At 39.2% G+C, this 22,343-nt stretch overlaps 1 protein-coding gene and 1 long non-coding RNA gene across 2 annotated transcripts; one reads left to right on the forward strand and one right to left on the reverse strand.

Annotated features, from left to right (window-relative positions):
* Positions 1–9,383: 9,383 nt before the first annotated feature.
* On the reverse strand, positions 9,384–20,256 carry LOC140586965 (uncharacterized). The gene is made up of 3 exons (XR_011988738.1): positions 20,203–20,256; positions 9,722–9,815; positions 9,384–9,518 (listed from the first exon to the last, which is right to left on the reverse strand). It is a non-coding gene; the product is annotated as an uncharacterized lncRNA (long non-coding RNA).
* LOC140586964 (uncharacterized) lies at positions 14,333–18,005 on the forward strand. Its single transcript, XM_072708508.1, has 9 exons — positions 14,333–14,754; positions 15,015–15,181; positions 15,417–15,674; positions 16,094–16,409; positions 16,476–16,768; positions 16,856–16,900; positions 16,990–17,091; positions 17,358–17,458; positions 17,540–18,005. Exons 1-9 carry the CDS (start codon positions 14,391–14,393, stop codon positions 17,571–17,573), a joined length of 1,680 nt encoding a protein of 559 aa, XP_072564609.1. The 5' UTR covers positions 14,333–14,390; the 3' UTR covers positions 17,574–18,005.
* Positions 20,257–22,343: the final 2,087 nt, after the last annotated feature.

Raw genomic sequence — 22,343 nt, forward strand, 5'->3', positions numbered from 1 at the left:
TTTGACAGGGTATAACTACAGGTAGCAGTGGCCTAGGGAGATGATCCAAAGTGTTCCTGAAACTAGACAGTCTGCTGTACAATCCCCCCAGTACATGTTTATTAAAATTGTGCCTCCTTAACTTGATAACACTAGGCTTTTGACCTTGAGTGCATGTTCTGCCTCTGCCTGCCTGGAAGATCTTTGTTGATGATTGACTGTATCATATTACTAACTTAGCAATTCCGGACCTGTGTTGTGTGGTTTCTGGTATCATCTGACTAACCTAGCAGTTCAGGTATTGGTATGTGACATTTCTGGTATCATCTGACTAACTTAGCGGTTCAGGTATTGTTATGTGACATTTCTGGTATCATCTGACTAATTTAGCGGTTCAGGTATTGTTATGTGACATTTCTGGTATCATCTCACTAACTTAGCGGTTCAGATATTGTTATGTGACATTTCTGGTATCATCTGACTAACTTAGCCGTTCAGGTATTGTTATGTGACGTTTCTGGTATCATCTTACTAACTTAGCGGTTCAGGTATTGTTATGTGACATTTCTGGTATCATCTTACTAACGTAGCAGTTCAGGTATTGTTATGTGACTTTTCTGGTATCATCTGACTAACTTAGCAATTCAGGTATTGTGACGTGACTTTTCTGGTGTCATCTTACAAACTTAGCACTTTAGGAATTGCGATGTGACTTGTCTGGTATCATATTACTAACTTAGCAATTACGGCATTGTGATGTGTGTTTTCTGATATCATCTTACTAACTTAGCAGATTAGTAATTGTTATGTGACTTTTCTGGTACCATCTTACTAACTTAGTAGATTGGGAATTGTTATGTGACTTTTCTGGTACCATCTTACTAACTTAGTAGATTCGGAATTGTTATGTGACTTTTCTGGTATCATCTAACAAGCTTAGTGATTTCGGAACCGTGATGTGTGGTTTCTGGTATCATCTTACTAACTTAGCAATGTCGGAAGTACTAAGTGTTTTCCCGTCTTACTAGGCCTCAAACTAACATTAGGGGGCGTCACGGCCGAACCGTGTGACCTACACGTCTGACCTTTGGCATGCATAAACTAGATCAGCTCAGGAACAAGTCTGCCAAGTTTTATGACTGTGACCCTTACGAAAGGCCTACAGTGACCTCTTGAATTTGCTATGGTAGGCAAGGCTGTTTAGGCCCGTGTAGGCCTCTAACTTAAGGGGGCATAACTGCACGACCGTAGAAGCTAGGAAGATGTTTCAAAGTGTTCCTGAAAGTAGACGGTCTGACCTTCAATTCCTCTTATACATGTTTATTAAAATTGTGCCTCCTTAATTTGAAAATAGACTGTTTCTTTATCTGCCTAGACGGAAGATCTTTAAGCAGATGATCGACTCCCCCTCTCAGACAACGTCACGGGGGGTCACGGCCAAGCCGTACGAGCTAGAGGTCTGAAATTCGGCACGACAAAACTAGGTACCCGCAGGAACGACCGTGCCGAGTTCCGTGAGCGTAGCTCGCACCCGTGTCCCACAGTCAATTTTTAAATTTTAGTGCGTAGGCAATGTTAAGCGGATGGCCGGCTTTGACAGGCCATAACTTTACGTAGGAGTGACCTAGGAAGATGATCCAAGATGTTTCTGAAACTGGACGGCGTACTGTACAATCCTGCCAATACATGTCCATTAAAATTATGCCTCCTCGATTTGCAATTAGCAGGTGAGTGCCATCAGATGTGGCAATGCCGGAACTGTTAGGCGTAATCCCGTTTCCAGAATTGTCACGACGCATTTCTGGGTTATTGATTTTTCAATTAACGTCAATTAGGGAATGGTTCTGCGGAGCAGCGACGAAGGACGACGGGTCAAAGTTCGCCGTGAGCTACGAGCCCCTCCAGAGAAGGCCCTCCATATACCTCTGTTAAAATTATGCCCCCAAGATGCCCCTAGAAGGGGTTTCCCAACATCAAAGAGGACGACTCTGCGCCGTATGAGCGCTCCCCATATTAGAGCCAATCAGCGGATATCTCGGCGGAGGTGCGACGTAGGGGGTCGGGTCGAGGCTCTCCCGACACCGGACGTCGGCGGCGCAAAGTCCCTCCATACATGTCCGTTAGAATTATGCCCCCTACATACGGCAGGAGCACAAGTTGATGATATTTTGCCTCATCTGGGCCAAAAAATGGGGGTAAGGTCCTAGGCCCTCTACCCCATGTCGAAAGGCTGCCGAAGCTCGGAGGGGACGTCGTTAGAAAAATGATCATAACTGAAGTTCTGTTAGAGCTATAGGTCTGAAATTTGGAATACTGACGGAGGAGGGTGGCCTGCATCAGTGACCCGAATTTTGGAGGTCTAGACCACACGGGGCAGGTTTTATTAACCCTTTAGCGTCTGGTGGTCTCACGGCCGGCCCGTTTGAGCTAGGAGCGTGAGATGTGGCACAGTGGAGCCCCACGGAGGTCTATATCACATACTGGAGAATCAGCGGTCTAGACCTCAGCACTAGGCCGCAAAGTACAAAAAGGTACCTGCGGCCTAGGCCGTGCGAGCCAGAGGTCTGGATTTTTTACTGCACACACATGGGAGACTGAAGACCACAACTGTAGAGTTTCAAAGGTGTAGACTTCACAGAACAGTTTTTATAGGCCCTCAAAGTCAGTGAGGTCGGCAATGTTAAGTCAATGGAGGCACCCCACCTGTCACTTCTAGGCCCATAACTTCAGCTAGGAGTGGCCTAGGAACACCATTCAAAGTGCTACTAAAACTACAGAGTCTGCCCTTTAATTACATGTATAGATATCACCTTAATTAGCAGATCTTCATGTCAAACAATGGGCTTTACTTTTGGTGACCTTTCGTGACCTTTCCACAAATGCGTCGTGCGGTTCCGGATGTGCGCTTTATGGCCTAGGGGGACTTCTGGGGGGCCTACGACTGATCCGTACCACCTATGGGTCTGAAATTCGGCACAGCTAAACTAGACGCCTTCAGGAATGACCGTGCCGAGTCTGAAGACTGTGGCCCTTACCAAAGTCCCGCAGTGGCCCTTTGAATTTGCCATGGTAGGCAATGTTAAGTGAATGGAGTCCTTTGACAGGGTATAACTACAGGTAGCAGTGGCCTAGGGAGATGATCCAAAGTGTTCCTGAAACTAGACAGTCTGCTGTACAATCCCCCCAGTACATGTTTATTAAAATTGTGCCTCCTTAACTTGATAACACTAGGCTTTTGACCTTGAGTGCATGTTCTGCCTCTGCCTGCCTGGAAGATCTTTGTTGATGATTGACTGTATCATATTACTAACTTAGCAATTCCGGACCTGTGTTGTGTGGTTTCTGGTATCATCTGACTAACTTAGCAGTTCAGGTATTGTTATGTGACTTTTCTGGTATCATCTCACTAACTTAGCAGTTCAGGTATTGTCATGTGACATTTCTGGTATCATCTCACTAACATAGCAGTTCAGGTATTGTTATGTGACATTTCTGGTATCATCTGACTAACGTAGCAGTTCAGGTATTGTTATGTGACTTTTCTGGTATCATCTCACTAACGTAGCACTTTAGGAATTGCGATGTGACTTTTCTGGTATCATATTACTAACATAGCAATTATGGCATTGTGATGTGTGGTTTCTGGTATCATCTGACTAACCTAGCAGTTCAGGTATTGGTATGTGACATTTCTGGTATCATCTGACTAACTTAGCGGTTCAGGTATTGTTATGTGACATTTCTGGTATCATCTTACTAACTTAGCAGTTCAGGTATTGTTATGTGACATTTCTGGTATCATCTCACTAACTTAGCAGTTCAGGTATTGTTATGTGACATTTCTGGTATCATCTTACTAACTTAGCAATGTCGGAAGTACTAAGTGTTTTCCCGTCTTACTAGGCCTCAAACTAACATTAGGGGGCGTCACGGCCGAACCGTGTGACCTACACATCTGACCTTTGGCATGCATTAACTAGATCAGCTCTGGATCAAGTCTGCCAAGTTTTATGAATGTGACCTTTACGAAAGGCCTACAGTGACCTCTTGAATTTGCTATGGTAGGCAAGGCTGTTTAGGCCCGTGTAGGCCTCAAACTAACTTAAGGGGGCATAACTGCACGGCCGTAGAAGCTAGGAAGATGGTTCAAAGTGTTCCTGAAAGTAGACGGTCTGTCCTTCAATTACCCCGATACATGTTTATTAAAATTGTGCCTCCTTAATTTGAAAATAGACTGTTTCTTTATCTGCCTAGACGGAAGATCTTGAAGCAGATGATCGACTCCCCCTCTCAGACAACGTCACGGGGGGTCACGGCCAAGCTGTACGAGCTAGAGGTCTGAAATTCGGCACGGCAAAACTAGGTTCCCGCAGGAACGACTGTGCCGAGTTGCGTGACCGTAGCTCGCACCCGTGTCCCGCAGTTAATTTTTAAATTTCAGTATGTAGGCAATGTTAAGTGAATGGCTGCCTTTGACAGGCCATAACTTCACGTAGCAGTGACCTAGGAAGATGATCCAAAATGTTTATGAAACTGGACGGCGTACTGTACAATCCTCCCAATACATGTCCATTAAAATTATGCCTCCTTGATTTGAAATTAGCAGGTGAGTGCCATCAGATGTGGCAATGCCGGAACTGTTAGGCGTAATCCCGTTTCCAGAATTGTCACGACGCATTTCTGGGTCATTAAGTTTTCAATCGACGTCAATTAGGCAATGGCCCCGCGGAGCAGCGACGAAGGACGACGGGTCAAAGTTCACCGTGGACTACGAGCCCCTCCAGAGAAGGCCATCCATACACCTCTGTTAAAATTATGCCCCCAAGATGCCCGTAGAAGGGGTTTCCCAACATCAAAGAGGACCACTCTGCGCCGTATGAGCGCTCCCCATATTAGAGCCAATTAGCGGATATCTCGGCGGAGGTGCGACGTAGGGGGTCGGGTCGAGGCTCTCCCGACACCGGACGCCGGCGGCGCAAAGTCCCTCCATATATGTCCGTTAGAATTATGCCCCCTACATACGGCAGGAGCACAAGTTGATGATATTTTGCCTCATCTGGGCCAAAAAATGGGGGTAAGGTCCTAGGCCCTCTACCCCATGTCGAAAGGCTGCCGAAGCTCGGAGGGGACGTCATTAGAAAAATGATCATAACTGCAGTTCACTTAGAGCTAGAGGTCTGAAATTTGGAATACTGACGGAGGAGGGTGGCCTGCATCAGTGACCCGAATTTTGGAGGTCTAGACCACACGGGGCAGGTTTTATTAACCCTTTAGCGTCTGGTGGTCTCACGGCCCGCCCGTTTGAGCTAGGAGCGTGAGATTTGGCACAGTGGAGCCCCACCGAGGTCTATATCACATACTGGAGAATCAGCGGTCTAGACCTCAGCACTAGGCTGCAAAGTACAAAAAGGTACCTGCGGCCTAGGCCGTGCGACCCAGAGGTCTGGATTTTTTACTGCACACACATGGGAGACTGAAGACCACACCTCTAGAGTTTCAAAGGTGTAGACCTCACAGAACTGTTTTTATAGGCCCTCAAAGTCAGTGAGGTCGGCAATGTTAAGTCAATGGAGGCACCCCACCTGTCACTTCTAGGCCCATAACTTCAGCTAGGAGTGGCCTAGGAACATCATTCAAAGTGCTACTAAAACTACAGAGTCTGCCCTTTAATTTCATGTATAGATATCACCTTAATTAGCAGATCTTCATGTCAAACAATGGGCTTTACTTTTGGTGACCTTTCGTGACCTTTCCACAAATGCGTCGTGCGGTTCCGGATATGCGCTTTATGGCCTAGGGGGACTTCTGGGGGGCCTACGACTGACCCGTACCACCTATGGGTCTGAAATTCGGCACACGTAAACTAGACGCCTTCAGGAATGACCGTGTCGAGTCTGAAGACTGTGGCCCTTACCAAAGTCCCGCAGTGGCCCTTTGAATTTGCCATGGTAGGCAATGTTAAGTGAATGGAGTCCTTTGACAGGGCATAACTACAGGTAGCAGTGGCCTAGGGAGATGATCCAAAGTGTTCCTGAAACTAGACAGTCTGCTGTACAATCACCACAATACATGTTTATTAAAATTGTGCCTCCTTAACTTGATAACACTAGGCTTTTGACCTTGAGTGCATGTTCTGCCTCTGCCTGCCTGGAAGATCTTTGTTGATGATTGACTGTATCATATTACTAACTTAGCAATAACGGAACTGTGTAGTGTGGTTTCTGGTATCATCTGACTAACTTAGCAGTTCAGGTATTGTTATGTGACATTTCTGGTATCATCTTACTAACTTAGCAGGTCAGGTATTGTTATGTCACATTTCTGGTATCATCTTACTAACTTAGCAGTTCAGGTATCGTTATGTCACATTTCTGGTATCATCTCACTAACTTAGCAGTTCAGGTATCATCTTACTAACTTAGCATATTACGGATTGTTATGTGACTTTTCTGTTATCATCTTACTAACCTAGTGATTCCGGTACTGTGACGTGACTTTTCTTGTATCATCTCACTAACGTAGCAGTTCAGGTATTGTTATGTCACATTTCTGGTACCATCTTACTAACTTAGCACTGTAGGAATTGTTATGTGACTTTTCTGGTATCATCTTACTAATCTAGCAATTCCGGTACTGTGACGTGACTTTTCTGGTATCATCTTACTAACTTAGCATTCCAGGTATTGCTATGTGACTTTTCTGGTATCATCTTACTAACTTAGCGATTCCGGACTCGTGATGTGTGGTTTCTGGTATCATCTTACTAACTTAGCAGTTCAGGTATTGCTATGTGACGTTTCTGGTATCATCTTACTAACTTGGCACTTTAGGAAGTGTTATGTGACATTTCTGGTATCATCTCACTAACTTAGCAATTCAGGTATTGTGACGTGACATTTCTGGTATCATCTCACTAACTTAGCAATGTCGGAACTGTGATGTGACATTTCTGGTATCATCTCACTAACTTAGCAGTTCAGGTATTGTTATGTGTCTTTTCTGGTATCATCTCACTAACTTAGCAGTTCAGGTATTGTTATGTCACATTTCTGGTATCATCTTACTAACTTAGTAGATTAGCAATTGTTATGTGACTTTTCTGGTATCATCTTACTAACTTAGCAATCCCGGAACTGCGAAGTGACATTTCTGGTATCATCTTACTAATCTAGCGATTCCGGTACTGTGACGTGACATTTCTGGTATCATCTTACTAACGTAGCAGTTCAGGTATTGTTATGTGACTTTTCTGGTATCACCTTACTAACTTAGCGGTTCAGGTATTGATGTGTCACATTTCTGGTATCATCCTACTAACTTAGCGCTTCAGGTATTGTGACGTGACTTTTCTGCTATCATCTTACTAACTTAGCAGTTCAGGTATTGTTATGTGACATTTCTGGTATCATCTCACTAACCTAGCAGTTCAGGTATTGTTATGTCACATTTCTGGTATCATCTGACTAACGTAGCAGTTCAGGTATTGTTATGTGACATTTCTGGTATCATCTTACTAATCTAGCGATTCCGGAACTGTGACGTGATGTTTCTGGTATCATCTTACTAACGTAGCGATTCCGGAATCATGATGTGTGGTTTCTGGTATCATCTTACTAACGTAGCACTTTAGGGATTGCGATGTGACTTTTCTGGTATCTTATTACTAACGTAGCAGATTAGCAATTGTTATGTGACTTTTCTGGTATCATCTTACTAACGTAGCAATGTCGGAAGTACTAAGTGTTTTCCCGTCTTACTAGGCCTCAAACTAACATTAGGGGGCGCCACGGCCGACCCGTATGACCTACACATCTGACCTTTGGCACGCATAAAGTAGATCAGCTCTGGATCAAGTCTGCCAAGTTTTATGAATGTGACCCTTACGAAAGGCCTACAGTGACCTCTTGAATTTGCTATTGTCGGCAATGTTAAGTGAATGGAGACACCACACCTCTCATTAGACAGGCCATAAGTTCAGGTAGCAGTGACTTAGGAAAATGATTAAAAGTGTTCCTGATACTAGATAGTCTGCTCCTAAATGTAATCTATACATGTCCATTAAAATTATGCCTCCTTAATTTGAAACCAACGCATATTTTATCATTAGTGGCTGCACTTTTTTCACTAGGCCTCAAACTAACATGTGGGGGCGTCACGGCTGAGCCGTACGAGCTAGGTGTCTGAAATTCGGCCTTCACAAACTAGTTATACGTATGAATAAGTGTGCCTATCCTCATGAACGCAGCACTTACCAAAGAGCTATAGTGGGCCGTAGAATTTGCTAAGTTGGGCAATGCAAGTCAATGGGGACATATGAGCGAGTAGGCCGCAAACGAACATGAGGGGCCGTAACGGCCCAGCCGTACGAGCTGCAGGTCTGAAACTCGGTGGAGACATACTAGACGGATGTCTGATGAAGCACGTGCAGCATCATTAGTGCAGACCTGACCAAAAAATTTCTACAATGTTTTTAATATTACAAAACCAACTTTGTTAGTGATATTTCTGGAAACATGTGTTTTCCGGTTTGACTAACTTAGCAACTTCGAAATTGTGACGTGTGTTTTCTGGTATCGTCTTACTAAGTTAGCAATTCAGGTATTGTTATGTGACTTTTCTGCTATCATCTTACTAACTTAGCGATTCCGTAATTGCGATGTGTGGTTTCTGGTATCATCGTACTAACGTAGCACTAAGTTACAAACCCGGAATTGCGACATGTGTTTTCTGGTATCATCTTACTAACGTAGCAGATTAGGGATTGTTATGTGACTTTTCTGGTATCATCTTACTAACGTAGCACTTTAGGAATTGCGATGGCAACATCTTACTAACCTAGCAGATTAGGAATTGTTATGTGACTTTTCTGGTATCATCTTACTAACTTAGCAAGTCCGGAATTGACGTTTTCTGGTGTCATTTCACTAACTTAGCAACTTCGGAATTGCGACGTGTCCTTTTCACTAACTTAACTTCAGAATTGCGATGTACCTTTTATGGGTTCATTTGATTATTACAAACCGGTAAGACACTATGAATTGTCTAGTGACCAATATGCAAAACAAAGAAGTCAGACACTGATTTAACTTAACAACCTTTTATTACACTTAACAGCATCTTCATTAAATCTAATTTGGATGGACTGGAGCAGTCGGCGCCAATGCATCCTTATGCCTGAAATTTAAACAGACAGCAGACAAACATCAATCACCAGCGACAGCAACCATAACATAAAGTAATAGTAGTTGCAGTAGCACATTCAGTTTTTCAATGTCTTAACTTACTTTTCTATCTTCTTCATATAATAAGAGATATCGCGCAGGTTTAGCTTCACCTCTTTCATTGCAGCTAGCAGATGAGGATAGCCTTTCGTATAATGACGGAGCTGAAAAGTAAGCATTAAATCAGTTTAACCTTTTTAATTTTGAACAACCAATGAAATTACATGAAAGTGTTCTTACAATGTCCTCAGGAATTGGGCGAGTCCACATGTCAAGGCAAATTTCGGTAAGGATGTAATTTAGTTTTTCAACTGCTGCCTTTAATGAATCAGAAGAAACATATCTTTCATAACACCATACACATTGATATATATATATATGCATGTTTGTGCGTGTGTTTGTGTACAATGCCTCACCAGCTTGCATTTTCATAATCTCACAGATATTCTCAAGGTATTGTGTTTAATATATGTTTTTAGTTTTACCTGTGTATCTATCAGTGACAAATTATGATTACTTACTTCACGCTCTTCATTTTTGCAGTTCTGCGCAGACGCATTTTCTTTTCCTTGTTTGTAAATTTTACTGGTTGCCCTTGCCATGATGATGATTATCCTGGAAAAGATTAAAGTTAGGCTTTCCTATCTCATCCATTGCAATATATGACACTACAGAAGACAAGCCACCATAAAGTCTCTTAGCATTCCCGGAATTGCATTATCTAGCTTTCTAGCTTTTAGCTTCATAGCACTGTCAGAATTTCGTTATAGCATTTCCAGAATTGCGTAATCTAGCGTGAAGCTTTATAGCATTTCTGAATTACGTCAAGAACCTTCTAGAAGTTTCTAAGCATTTCCAGGATTCCGTCATCTAGCTTCAAGCTTCATAGCACTGCCGGAGTTTCGTTATAGCATCTCCAGAATTGCGTTATCTAGCGTGAAGTTTCATAGCATTTTTTAATTACAGCAAGAACCTTCTAGAAGTTTCCAAGCATTGGAAAAACATCAATAGACTTGATTGCAAGTCAAATGCAATCACATTAATATGCCGCTTCACGTTTCTGATCTTCATTAGCCTACCAAATGTTTCTCAGTCACCGTATTAGACGGGCACAGCATCTCGCTTACATTTAAACATTTTAGTCTAAGCATTTCACTCACAAATAAACAGTGAGATTGATTAAAACTGCTAAATTCTACTAATTTTTTTTTACATTACTTACCAAATAATGCTTTGAACAATAAAGCTTGCAGCCAGCTTTTTGATGTTGTTGTGAGGTGAAAAAGTACCAAGACTTTTATACTGAACCACCCACTCACGTGACAGATTTTCGCCCAATGAATACCTAAAGTCTATAAATTGATTTACATATTACGAATAAATCATTAACAAAACCATAATTTAATATTGTGACCATCAACTGACCGTGCACTTCCACAATTACACTTAAATTTTTTTTTGTAATATTTCCTGAAATGTTAGTAATGCCCTGTCAGACCTTTGTGGTGATAAAGTTCAAAAATAGTGCAAAATTCACAAAGTGTGAAAATTAGTGACTGACACATTTTGGAATTGCGAAGTGTCTTTCTGGTATCATCTTACCAACTTAGCAACTTTGGAACTGCGACGTACCTCTTATGGGTTCATTAGACTAACGTAGCAATTTTGGAATTGTGATGTGTGGTTTCTGGTATCATCTTACTAACATAGCAGATTATGAATTGTTATGTGACTTTTCTGGTATCATCCTACTAACTTAGCACTTCAGGTATTGTGACGTCACTTTTCTGGTATCATCTTACTAACTTAGCACTGTAGGAATTGCGATGTGACTTTTCTGGTGTCATATTACTAACGTAGCAATTACAGAATTGTGATGTGACTTTTCTGGTATCATCTTACTAACTTAGCACCTTAGGAATTGCGATGTGACTTTTCTGGTATCATCTTACTAACCTGGCAATTCTTGAATTGCGACGTGTCTTCTCTGGTGTCATCTTACTAACTTAGCAACTTCAGAACTGTGACGTGTAATTTTTTCCATGTATAATTAATTAAAATAAATGTAACAAATTACTTTAAAAATAGTTATAATTTTTTTTGTTAAAGGGGACATTTAAACATGCATAAAATATTTCATTTTATAAACTGAGAGCATTCATTGGGGTGAATCTGTGTCAATCAGCACAGTGGGTGGGGCAGTATAAAAGGCTTTGCTCACTCTCAGGCTGCTCAGAACTCTTCAGACTTGCAGCGTGTTACTTTGTGGAACAGCGGATCATCAGGGGAATACAAATCATTTTCCGGAATTGCATTTCTGATCATTTTTGGTAAGTAGTTATTCGGTTTGCTGTGTAGTTTGTGGATATGATGATTTATCTTGAAAAACATGAATATGTTTAATTGTTTAGAAAAAAAATTAAATAGTCTTCCCAACTGCCATAAGATTGTACACTTAATTTATAACTTCAGTCTTTTGACTTTTCTTGCGAATGCACTTTATGTATAGAACTTTATATAATTTCTCTAGTTGAGCTGAACAACTTCTGTACTTATTTTATGTTTATCTTATTTTAATTTCGGAATTGCGAAGTACCTCATGGGTTCATTAGACTAACTTAGTAGTTTTGGAATTGTGATGTGTGGTTTCTGGTATCATCTTACTAACATAGCAGATTAGGAATTGTTATGTGACTTTTCTGGTATCATCCTACTAACTTAGCACTTCAGGTATTGTGACGTCACTTTTCTGGTATCATCTTACTAACTTAGCACTTTAGGAATTGCGATGTGACTTTTCTGGTATCATCTTACTAACCTGGCAATTCTGGAATTGCGACGTGTCTTCTCTGGTGTCATCTTACTAACTTAGCAACTTCAGAACTGTGACGTGTAATTTTTTCCATGTATAATTAATTAAAATAAATGTAACAAATTACTTTAAAAATAATTATAATTTTTTTTTGTTAAAGGGGACATTTAAACATGCATAAAATATTTCATTTTATAAACTGAGAGCATTCATTGGGGCGAATCTGTGTCAATCAGCACAGTGGGTGGGGCAGTATAAAAGGCTTTGCTCACTCTCAGGCTGCTCAGAACTCTTCAGACTTGCAGCGTGTTACTTTGTGGAACAGCGGATCATCAGGGGAATACAAATCATTTTCCGGAATTGCATTTCTGATCATTTTTGGTAAGTAGTTATTCGGTTTGCTGTGTAGTTTGTGGATATGATGATTCATCTTGAAAAACATGAATATGTTTAATTATTTAGAAAAAAAATTAGTCTTCCCTACTGCCATAAGATTGTACACTTAATTTATAACTTCAGTCTTTTGACTTTTCTTGCGAATGCACTTTATGTATAGTTATATAATTTCTCTAGTTGAGCTGAACAACTTCTGTACTTATTTTATGTTTATCTTATTTTAATTTCGGAATTGTGAAGTGTCTTTTCCGGTGTCATCTTACTAACTTAGCAATACAGGAATTGCAATGTGTGTTTCCTGGTGTCATCTTACTGACGTAGCAAATCAGGAATTCTGTTGTGTGTTTTCTAGTATCATTATACAAACTTAGCAATTTTAGAATTGCGATGTATGTTTTCCGGTGTCATCTTACTAACTTAGCAATTCTGGAATCGCGATGTGTCTTTTCTGGTGTATCATACTAACTTAACAACCTTGGAAGTGTGATGTGTGTTTTCTGGTATCATTATACAAACTTAGCAACTTTAGAACTGTGATGTGTGTTTTCTGGTTTCATTCCACTAACCTAGCAATTATGGAATTGCGATGTATGTTTTCCGGTGTCATCTTACTAACTTAGCAATTCTGGAATCGCGATGTGTCTTTTCTGTTGTATCTTACTAACTTAGCAACCTTGGAAGTGTGATGTGTTTTCTGGTATCATTATACAAACCTAGCAATTCAGGAATTGTGATGTGTTTTCTGGTATCATCTTACTAATGTAGCAGCTTTGCAACTGTGTCGTGTGTTTTCTGGTATCATTATAGAAACCTTAGCAACTTTGGAACTGTGATATGTGTTTTACGGTTTCTTTCCTTTTGTCTATATTTATTTACGATAAGGTAAGTATCTATCAATCTATCTATGTAATTGCATTTTTATTTTTTCAAAGGATGCAACATGGTTCGTAAAAGGCTGCCTTGCCCACTGTGTCAAGTGCACTATATGAATGTGACAGTACATTTGAGGGATGTGCATAACATTACAAGCAACGAGGAGCGAAGGCTCCTCGTTTCTTGTAAGACAGGCCGGTATTCTGGTGCAGTGGACTGCCCAATACCTGGTTGTGTTTCGAAAAAGTTGATTCGGCTAGACAAGCACCTAGAAATCATTCATGGCAAGAGTGGTGCCGATCTTAAGACTATGCTTCATGAAGCCAAATGTGCTGCTGCAAAAAAAGCAGTCATGAAGCATAGAGGGGAAAATAATAAGAGAGACAGCGAGATTGAGGAATTGAAGCGCCAAGTCACAGAGCTTCAATCCCGCCTTGATGAATTTGAAGGGGAGAATTTGGACAAATCAGGCCCCAGCCAAGCAACACATAAGCTCTTCTTTATTGGTAAGTATAATAATAAGTATAATATTTATATTATGCAGTTATTTTAAACTTCTGTAGTTGACGGCATTGTTGACAATGCCTAGTATTTTTCTTGTGTATTTTATTTCATAACTATATCTTACAGAAATGTTAAAAGAAATGTTGACTATATACATAATGTAATTCTTTTCAAAACGTCCATTGTTGGGAATTTTAACCTTCTCAAGGCAGGCGTTGCTGATTTGCAACAGTTAAAAACTAACTACCTTATTACCTCACATACATATTTTATTAGTTTTTTTTTACTAAAAAGTACCACTGCAGGTCTTGGTTGTCCTTTAGCAACAAAAACTCAATTTGAGCCTGAAATGGTTAAAGCTTTTAAAATTAGGTTAAACTGGTCACCTTTGTTTTACCTGCATTATGGTCATGTAGTACCGCTGTCACCCGAAGATTGCTATTCACATTATAAATAGCCACATTACAGATGGCTAATTGTGTTCCTTTCTTATAGATAAAATACTTCCAGATTTTCAGGAGTCCCTATTTCGTGTTGGTGCCGACAAGAAAAAAGGTGAAAACAAGAAGCAGGAACTGGGTTACATAAAGAGCTTCATTCAGTTTATGTGGGGCTCTTCATCTGACACAGCACCTGCTCACTTGAAATTCCTGAATGAACCAAGCAAATTAAATGATTGGGTGAAGGTTTTGACAGAAAAATTTAAAGTCACGACCTGCAAAAATTATCTCATTTCCGTTTGCAAGTTTTTTGAATTTCTAATTGAGAGACGGCCAAGCTCTGTACGGCTTGGCCAAAAAATTTTAGAGGGTCTGTTGAGGCATTTAAAAATGCAGAAACATTCCCTAGCAAAAAAGATAGTAGGGCACCGGCAACATGTTAAAGAGCTCAAAACAAGGAAGATGCCTACCAGAAACGACCTGCGTGAGCTAATCACGACACTACGGGGCCGAATTCCAGAATTTCTTGGTAAGAAATGCAAATTGCTGAAATGTGGAAATCTCAACTGCATAATTTCTGGTAGTGGGGGGCTACATTTGCTGAATTAGCTGCCCCCTGCAATGTCACGATGTCACATATTTGTTAAATGCAGAGGATACATTTTGGTGTGCACTGTGTGCTGTGGCTTGTTAACAATGACCACTGATCACTTTTTAAAAAAATGTAGTTGTAATGCATAAGGATTCTTGAAAAAGTCTTGTAAATGCCTTAATATGTTTTGCTCACAGATGAACTATCTGAAGACCCCAGTTGCATAAACACAAGAAACGAGGCAATAGGCGCACTGGCAACGTATATATTTATCTGTACTGGGCACCGTGTGAGTGTGCTCGTAAACCTCACACTAACTGAATTTAATGAGTGCCAGGAGATAGATAATCTATATGTCATCAACGTGAGTACCAAAAAATTGATATTGTACTGATTATTAGATCGTGACACACCAATGTAATGTGCTTTGGGATAGTTAAGTTGTGAATTGACCTGCTTGGTTTTCAATAATGATAATAATAATAATATATCCTTTATTGCCTTGTTCTTTGTAGCGCAAGCTGTCTGCAAAGGGCAGCCACCTTTAGCGGCACCCAGGGAGCCTCCATGCTGAGTAACACATTGTTGCATTCTTAAAGGTGTCCAGCCACAAGACGTCTGGATCATTCGGGAGGGCAAAAATTGCCCTCAACAACAGGGAGTACTTGTGGATGCAGCAGTTTGTGCAAATGAGACGAAGACTATCAGGATACCACCACAATCCAGGGACATTTTTCTTTTCCTCCTCCGGAGAGCCACTAAAAAAGCTCTGCGAGCTTGTGAGAAAAACATGCCTGGATTGTGGGATGTGCAGGGGCTTCAGCGTCACAGAGATTCGCTCTGCCGTTGCGACCTGTGTAAGTCTAAATTTAAAGCAATAGTGATGTGCTTAGTGTATGATAGATTATTAATTTATGACATCTTTTCTGGTTTTGTCTTAACTTAGCAATTCTGGATCTGCAACATGTCTTTTCTGGTTTTGTCTTATTAACTTAGCAATTCCGGATTTGCGACATGTCTTATCTGGTTTTGTCTTATTAACTTAGCGATCCCGGATTTGCGACATGATTTATCTGGCTTTGTCCTAGTTACTTAGCAATTTCTGATTTGATGTTTTTGTTTTCTGGCTTCATCTTGCTAACTTAGCAATTCCGGATTTGCAACATATTTTTCTGGCTTCGTCCTACTAAGTGATTTCTGATTGAAAATTTGTGTTCTGGTTTCATCTTACTAACTTCTCTAGCGCTAGTCATCAGATCATGTATCTTGTCTGCAGGCACAGAGAAACCTACCTGATGACCAGCGCAGACTAGTGGCCCAAATTATGTGTCACAGTCTTACAACAGCAGATAAGTTTTATGTCGCCGAACTGGAAGTGAACGATCTGCAACGGGGTCGTGCTTTTGTGAATGAGGCCTTAGGTATTGGTAAAAGTAAGGCATTGAAAACCAGTACACCTTACAAGAGGCTGAGACCCCAGGTGTTGTCTTCTGATGACGATGACCAGGAGGGGGCAGTTGGTGTTTCGCCAGTCCTACTGCCCAGTCACATTTTGGAGGAAGACCCTGCATGTGAACCTCAGCAAGAAACAGGTAGTTGTCAGCTACAGATTAAAGTACAAATAGTAATCATGACACTAACATAATGTTTCTTTCCAGATAGTATTGTCTACATACCTGTTGATTTTGGGGAAGAAGTGGTTGAGGTGACACAAGAAGAGGGAGAAGGGGAGGAAGATCTAGAGGAAATGGAGAATGATGAGGAGGAAGGTGGTGAAAATGAGGAAGATCTAGAGGAAATGGAGAAAGATGATGAGGAAGGTGGTGAAAATGAGGAAGAAGATCTAGAGGAAATGGAGAAAGATGAGGAAGGTGGTGAAAATGAGGAGGAAGAGAACATTGATTTCAACTTTGTTTTGGACGATGACGAGGAAGAGGAAGATAGCCCAAAGGTAAGTCTCACCAATACCTTGATCTCTGTTGACTGCAGTATCTTACCTATACAAAAATTATAATCTCTGTTAACATTCTTGTGACAGGTTCTCAGTCCACTTCCGAAATATGTTGAGGACATAGATGGAAGGGTGAGGTTTGAAATTTTCTTTTAATAGGTCTGATATATAGAAATCATGTATGTTATTATCAAAGACATGCTGCCTGTGTTATATTTCAGAGATTAAGATGTAGAAGACGGCTTGTATATCCTGAATCACTAAAGGCCATGGTGAGGGAGAAATTTAGCAGTTATTGGAATCAGAAAATTACGACACAAATCGTAAGTATGCTTTGTCACTTTAATTGTTCATACTTATGAACAGTACATAAGAACATAAAAAACGACAGACAAGTGTGGGCTATTCAGCCCGTCAAAGGTTGTTTGGGGATAACTTAACTAATAGCTCACAGTTGACAAAATCTTATCTAGCTCTGATTTAAAGGAACCCATGGTTTTAGCTTGTGCTACACTAACAGGAAGACTATTGCATATAACTTCATGCATCCTGACCAAAACAGTAACATAACCTAATGCTGTTTTTTCAGATAAACAGTACTTTGATGAAAAACACCCAGTTGCTACTATCATGCAAAGTATTACGGTTGACCATTGACAACTTTAGGAGCTTAGTCCAGCTCCTGCAACGGTAATCCACTAACATTTAACATTTAGAAACAATTAGTGCAATTATTACATCATGGTTCTTGTCATTGTTTTTGTTTTTCAGACAAGATGCAATGACCATGAGCGATGATGATTAAGATGTCTCCAGAACTCTTAAGTGGCAGTAGGTGTTTCAATTAAAAAAAAACTTTTGTTTTAAAGTAAAGGTGGCATTATTTTGATTAAGAAACAGATTTGTATTGTTTAAATAAAAACTTTTGTTAAATTTAATAAAACTTGTTATTTTAAAGCAAAGGTGGCATTGTTTTGACCTAGAAAATTGATTTATTAAAATAAGGACTTTTGTACCTAAATTTTAAAAACCTGCATTTCTGTTTAAAGCCAAGCTGCCGTCATTTTGATTTGAGAACAGACATCTTTTGTTTAAATAAAGGCTATTTTTGTTAAATGTACAAAACTGCTATTCCTGTTTAATGTCAAGCTGCCATCATTTTTATTTGAGAACAGATTTCCTTAGTTTAAATAAAGGCTATTTTTCTTAAATGTACAAAACTACTATTTTGTTTAAAGTCAAGCCACCATTATTTTGACTTAATTGCAATGCATTGTTTAAATAAAGGCTTTTGTTGTGTAATTTGTGGTCAAGTTGTCATTTGTTATAGCAAAACTAATGCAAAATCACAAACTTACAAAGCAAATTAATAAATGTGATCTTACTAACTTAGCACTTCAGGTATTGCTATGTGACTTTTCTGGTATCGTTTTACTAACTTACCAATTCCGGAATTGTGATGTGTGGTTTCTGGTATCATCTTAGTAACTTAGCAATTCAGGTATTGCTACATGACTTTTCTGGTATCATATTACTAATTTAGCAATTCAGGTATTGCTATGTGACTTTTCTGGTATCATATTACTAATTTAGCAATTCAGGTATTGCTATGTGTCTTTTCTGGTACCATCTTACTAATTTAGCAGATTAGGAATTGTTATGTGACTTTTCTGGTATCATATTACTAATTTAGCAATTCAGGTATTGCTATGTGACTTTTCTGGTATCATATTACTAATTTAGCAATTCAGGTATTGCTATGTGTCTTTTCTGGTACCATCTTACTAATTTAGCAGATTAGGAATTGTTATGTGACTTTTCTGGTATCATCTTACTAACTTAGCAATTCAGGTATTGCTATGTGACGTTTCTGGTATCATCTTACTAACCTAGCAATCCCGGAACTGTGACGTGACATTTCTGGTATCATCTTACTAATCTAGCAATTCCGGTACTGTGACGTGACTTTTCTGGTATCATCTTACTAACTTAGCAATTCAGGTATTGCTAATAACACTGATGTAATTATGAAACATTAACATGACCAATAAGACATTATCAGTAAGCATTATGGAAAATCAAAAAGTCAGACACTGATGAAACCTAAGTAACTTTTATCAATCACAACTGAAAAAAACATTTTGATGTGTAGGGACTCAAGCAGTTGGCCCGGATGTATCGTCATGCCTGAAATTTAGACAGACAGACAGCAAACATCAATCACCAGTGACAGCAACTATAACAGTAAAGCAATAGTAGTGGCAGTAGCACATTAGCTTTTTCAACATTTTGATGCAGCTTACTTCAGCAAATTCTTCAAAACATAGCTGACATCGAGCAGACTGGCCTTCAACTGTTTCATCGTCCCTAGCAGGAGAGGATCGTCTATCACAAATGGGCTGTTCTGAAAGGTAAGTATTTAATCAGTGTAATGTTTTTAATTTTAAACTACTGAAATTAAATTAAAGTGTTCTTACAGTGTCCTCATCGATTGTATGATTCCAGTCTTCAATATCAGCCAGGATAGATTTCAAACTTTCAGATTCTGTCTTTAATCAATGAAGACAAACATATGTTTAATAACAGCATATGCATTGATTTATATATATATATAGACAAGAACTTTAATCATGTATGTTTTTAGTTTTACCTCTGCATGTATCAATCACAATAAATTGTTACTTACTTCAGCCTCTTCATCTTTACGTTTCGGAGTTGACTCACATTCTTCATCTACTGGTTTGTCAGTTTTACTGGTCCTCTTTGCCATGCTGATGATGATTATCCTGGAAAAGATTAAAGTTAGTCTTTTATATCTCATCAATTGCAATATATGGCACTACAGAATACAAGCCACCACAAAGTCTCTTAGACTGACTCTGACACGCAACCCTTTCCGTAATTGCATTGTCTAGCGTGAAGCGTCATAGCATTGCCGTAATTACGTTATAGCATATCCGTAATTGCATCATCTAGCATGAAGCTTCATAGCATTGCCAGAATTCCGTTATAACATTTCCAGAATTGCATCATTTAGCGTCAAGCTTCATAGCATTGCCGTAATTTCATTGTAGCATTTCTGAATTTGCATTATCTAGCTTCAAGCTTCATAGCATTGCTGCAATTACGTTATATCATTTCTGAAATTACATTATCTAGCATGAAGCTTCATAGAATTTCCGAATTACGTCAAGAACCTTCTAGAAGTTTCTAAGCATTGGAAAAACATCAATAGACTTGATTATAAGTCAAATGCAATAATTTTAAAATCTTCATTAGCCTATCAAACAATTTTCAGTCTATTTGACGGGTGCAGCGGGTTACTAACATTTAAAAACTATAGTCTAACGGTTTCACTATGAGAAACAGTGAGATGGCTTAAAACTTATTGTAGAAGACTAAATGCTACTAAAGAAAGGTTTTACATTACTTACCAAATAATGCTTCTAAAAGTTATGCTTGCCAGATGCACGTCTAAACAGCTTTCCAATGTGTTTGTGAGCTCGTAAAAAATTACCGAGACTTTTATACTGAACCACCGACTCACGTGACCAAAGTCTATGAATATATTTGCATATCATGAATAAAGCATTGACAGATATGTTTCATTACACTAACTTTCCGGCCTTAGCAATTCCGTAATTGCGATGTGTGGTTTCTGTTATCATCTTACTAACGTAGCAATTCTGGTACTGTTATGTGACTTTTCTGGTATCATCTTACTACCTTAGCAATTCAGGTGTTGCTATGTTACTTTTCTGGTACCATCTTACTAACTTAGCACTTTAGGGATTGTTATGTGACTTTTCTGGTATCATCTTACTAACATAGCAGATTAGAAATTGTTATGTGCCTTTTCTGGTATCATCTCACTAACATAGCAATTCAGGTATTGCTATGTTGCTTTTCTGGTACTATCTTACTAACGTAGCAGATTAGGAATTGTTATGTGACTTTTCTGGTATCATCTTACTAACCTAGCAATGTAGGAATTGCTATGTGACTTTTCTGGTATCATCTTACTAACCTAGTAATTCAGGTATTGTTATGTGACTTTTCTGGTATCATCTTACTAACTTAGCAGATTAGGAATTGTTATGTGACTTTTCTGGTATCATCTTACTAATTTAGCAGATTAGGAATTGTTATGTGACTTTTCTGGTATCATTTTACTAACGTAGCAATTCTGGTACTGTTATGAGACTTTTCTGGTATCATCTTACTAACTTAGCAATTCTGGTACTGTTATGTGACTTTTCTGGTATCATCTTACTAACTTAGCAATTCAGATATTGCTATGTGACTTTTCTGGTAGCAGATTAGGAATTGTTATGTGGCTTCTCTGGTATCATCTTACTAACTTAGCAATGCCGTGATTGCACTGTGTGTTTTCTGGCTTCATTAGACTAACTTAGCAATTCCGGTTTTGTGTTATTAACTTAGCAATTCAGGACCTGCGACGTGTCTTTACTGGTTTTGTCTCATTAACTTAGCAATTCAACATTTGGTTTCATTACAGTAACTTAGCAACTTCATAACTATGTCATGTGTTTTCTGTTATCTTAAACATAGCAATTTCTGATTTGTGACATGTTATTAAGCTGTAGGTGCACATTCAGAATTACGAACTGCAAATGCAATTTTTAATTTAACATGACTGATCATTAATGATGCAGTTCAAAATTGTTAATGTGAGGTGTATAATCTAAGATTACAAACCAGTAAGACATTACCACTTGCCTAGTGACCAGTATGAAAAATAAAGTCAGACACTGATGAAACTCAACAACCTTTTATTAAATTTAACATCTTGATTAAATCCGATGTCGAGGGACTTTGGCAGTTGGTGCATCCTCAGGCCTAAAATTTAAACAGACAGCAGAAAAACATCAATTACCAATGACAGCAACTATAACAGTGAAGTAATAGTAGTGACAGTAGCACAATAGCTATTTCAATGTTTTGATGCAGCTTACTTTAGCATCTTCTTCAGAATATCGCTGACTTCAAGCAGGCTGGCCTTCAACAGTTTCATCGCCTCTAGCATGAGAGGATCACCTTTCACAAATGGGCAGATCTGAAAGGTACGTCATTAATCAGTTTCACGTTTTTAATTTTGAGCAACTAATGAAATGAAATTAAATTGCTCTTACAATGTCCTTATCGATATCTCGATTCCAGTCTTCAATATCAGCCAGGATGGACTTCAGATGCAACATTACAGTTGCTGCCTTCAATGAATCAGGATAAACATATGTTTAAAAACAGCATATATATATATGCAATTACATATTTATGTGTGCAATGCCTCACCAGCTTGCCTTTTCATAATCTCGCATATATTCTCAAGGTATTGTGATGGTATGACAAGAACTTTAATAATGTATGCCTTTAGTTTTACCGATATATTTATCTATGACAAAAAATTACTGTTACTTACGTCAGCTTCATCAATTATTTTGCTGTAAGATGACTCAGTTTTTTGATTCTCTGGGTCGTTTGACTTGTCCATCATTCTTGCCATTATGAAGATGATTATCCTGGAAAAGATTAAAGCTAGTCTTTTATATCTCAT

Source organism: Paramormyrops kingsleyae, unplaced genomic scaffold, assembly GCF_048594095.1.
Source record: "Paramormyrops kingsleyae isolate MSU_618 unplaced genomic scaffold, PKINGS_0.4 ups108, whole genome shotgun sequence".
In the NCBI taxonomy this organism is placed as follows: Eukaryota; Metazoa; Chordata; class Actinopteri; order Osteoglossiformes; family Mormyridae; genus Paramormyrops; species Paramormyrops kingsleyae.

Excerpts from the sequence above, each read along its gene's own strand:
- LOC140586964 (XM_072708508.1), top strand. The coding sequence starts at position 14,391 with ATGTGGGGCTCTTCATCTGACACAGCACCTGCTCACTTGAAATTCCTG. Across the intron at positions 17,092-17,357 it reads AGAAAATTACGACACAAATC|ATAAACAGTACTTTGATGAA; the intron begins GTAAGTATGCTT and ends CTGTTTTTTCAG. Across the intron at positions 17,459-17,539 it reads TTAGTCCAGCTCCTGCAACG|ACAAGATGCAATGACCATGA; the intron begins GTAATCCACTAA and ends TTTGTTTTTCAG.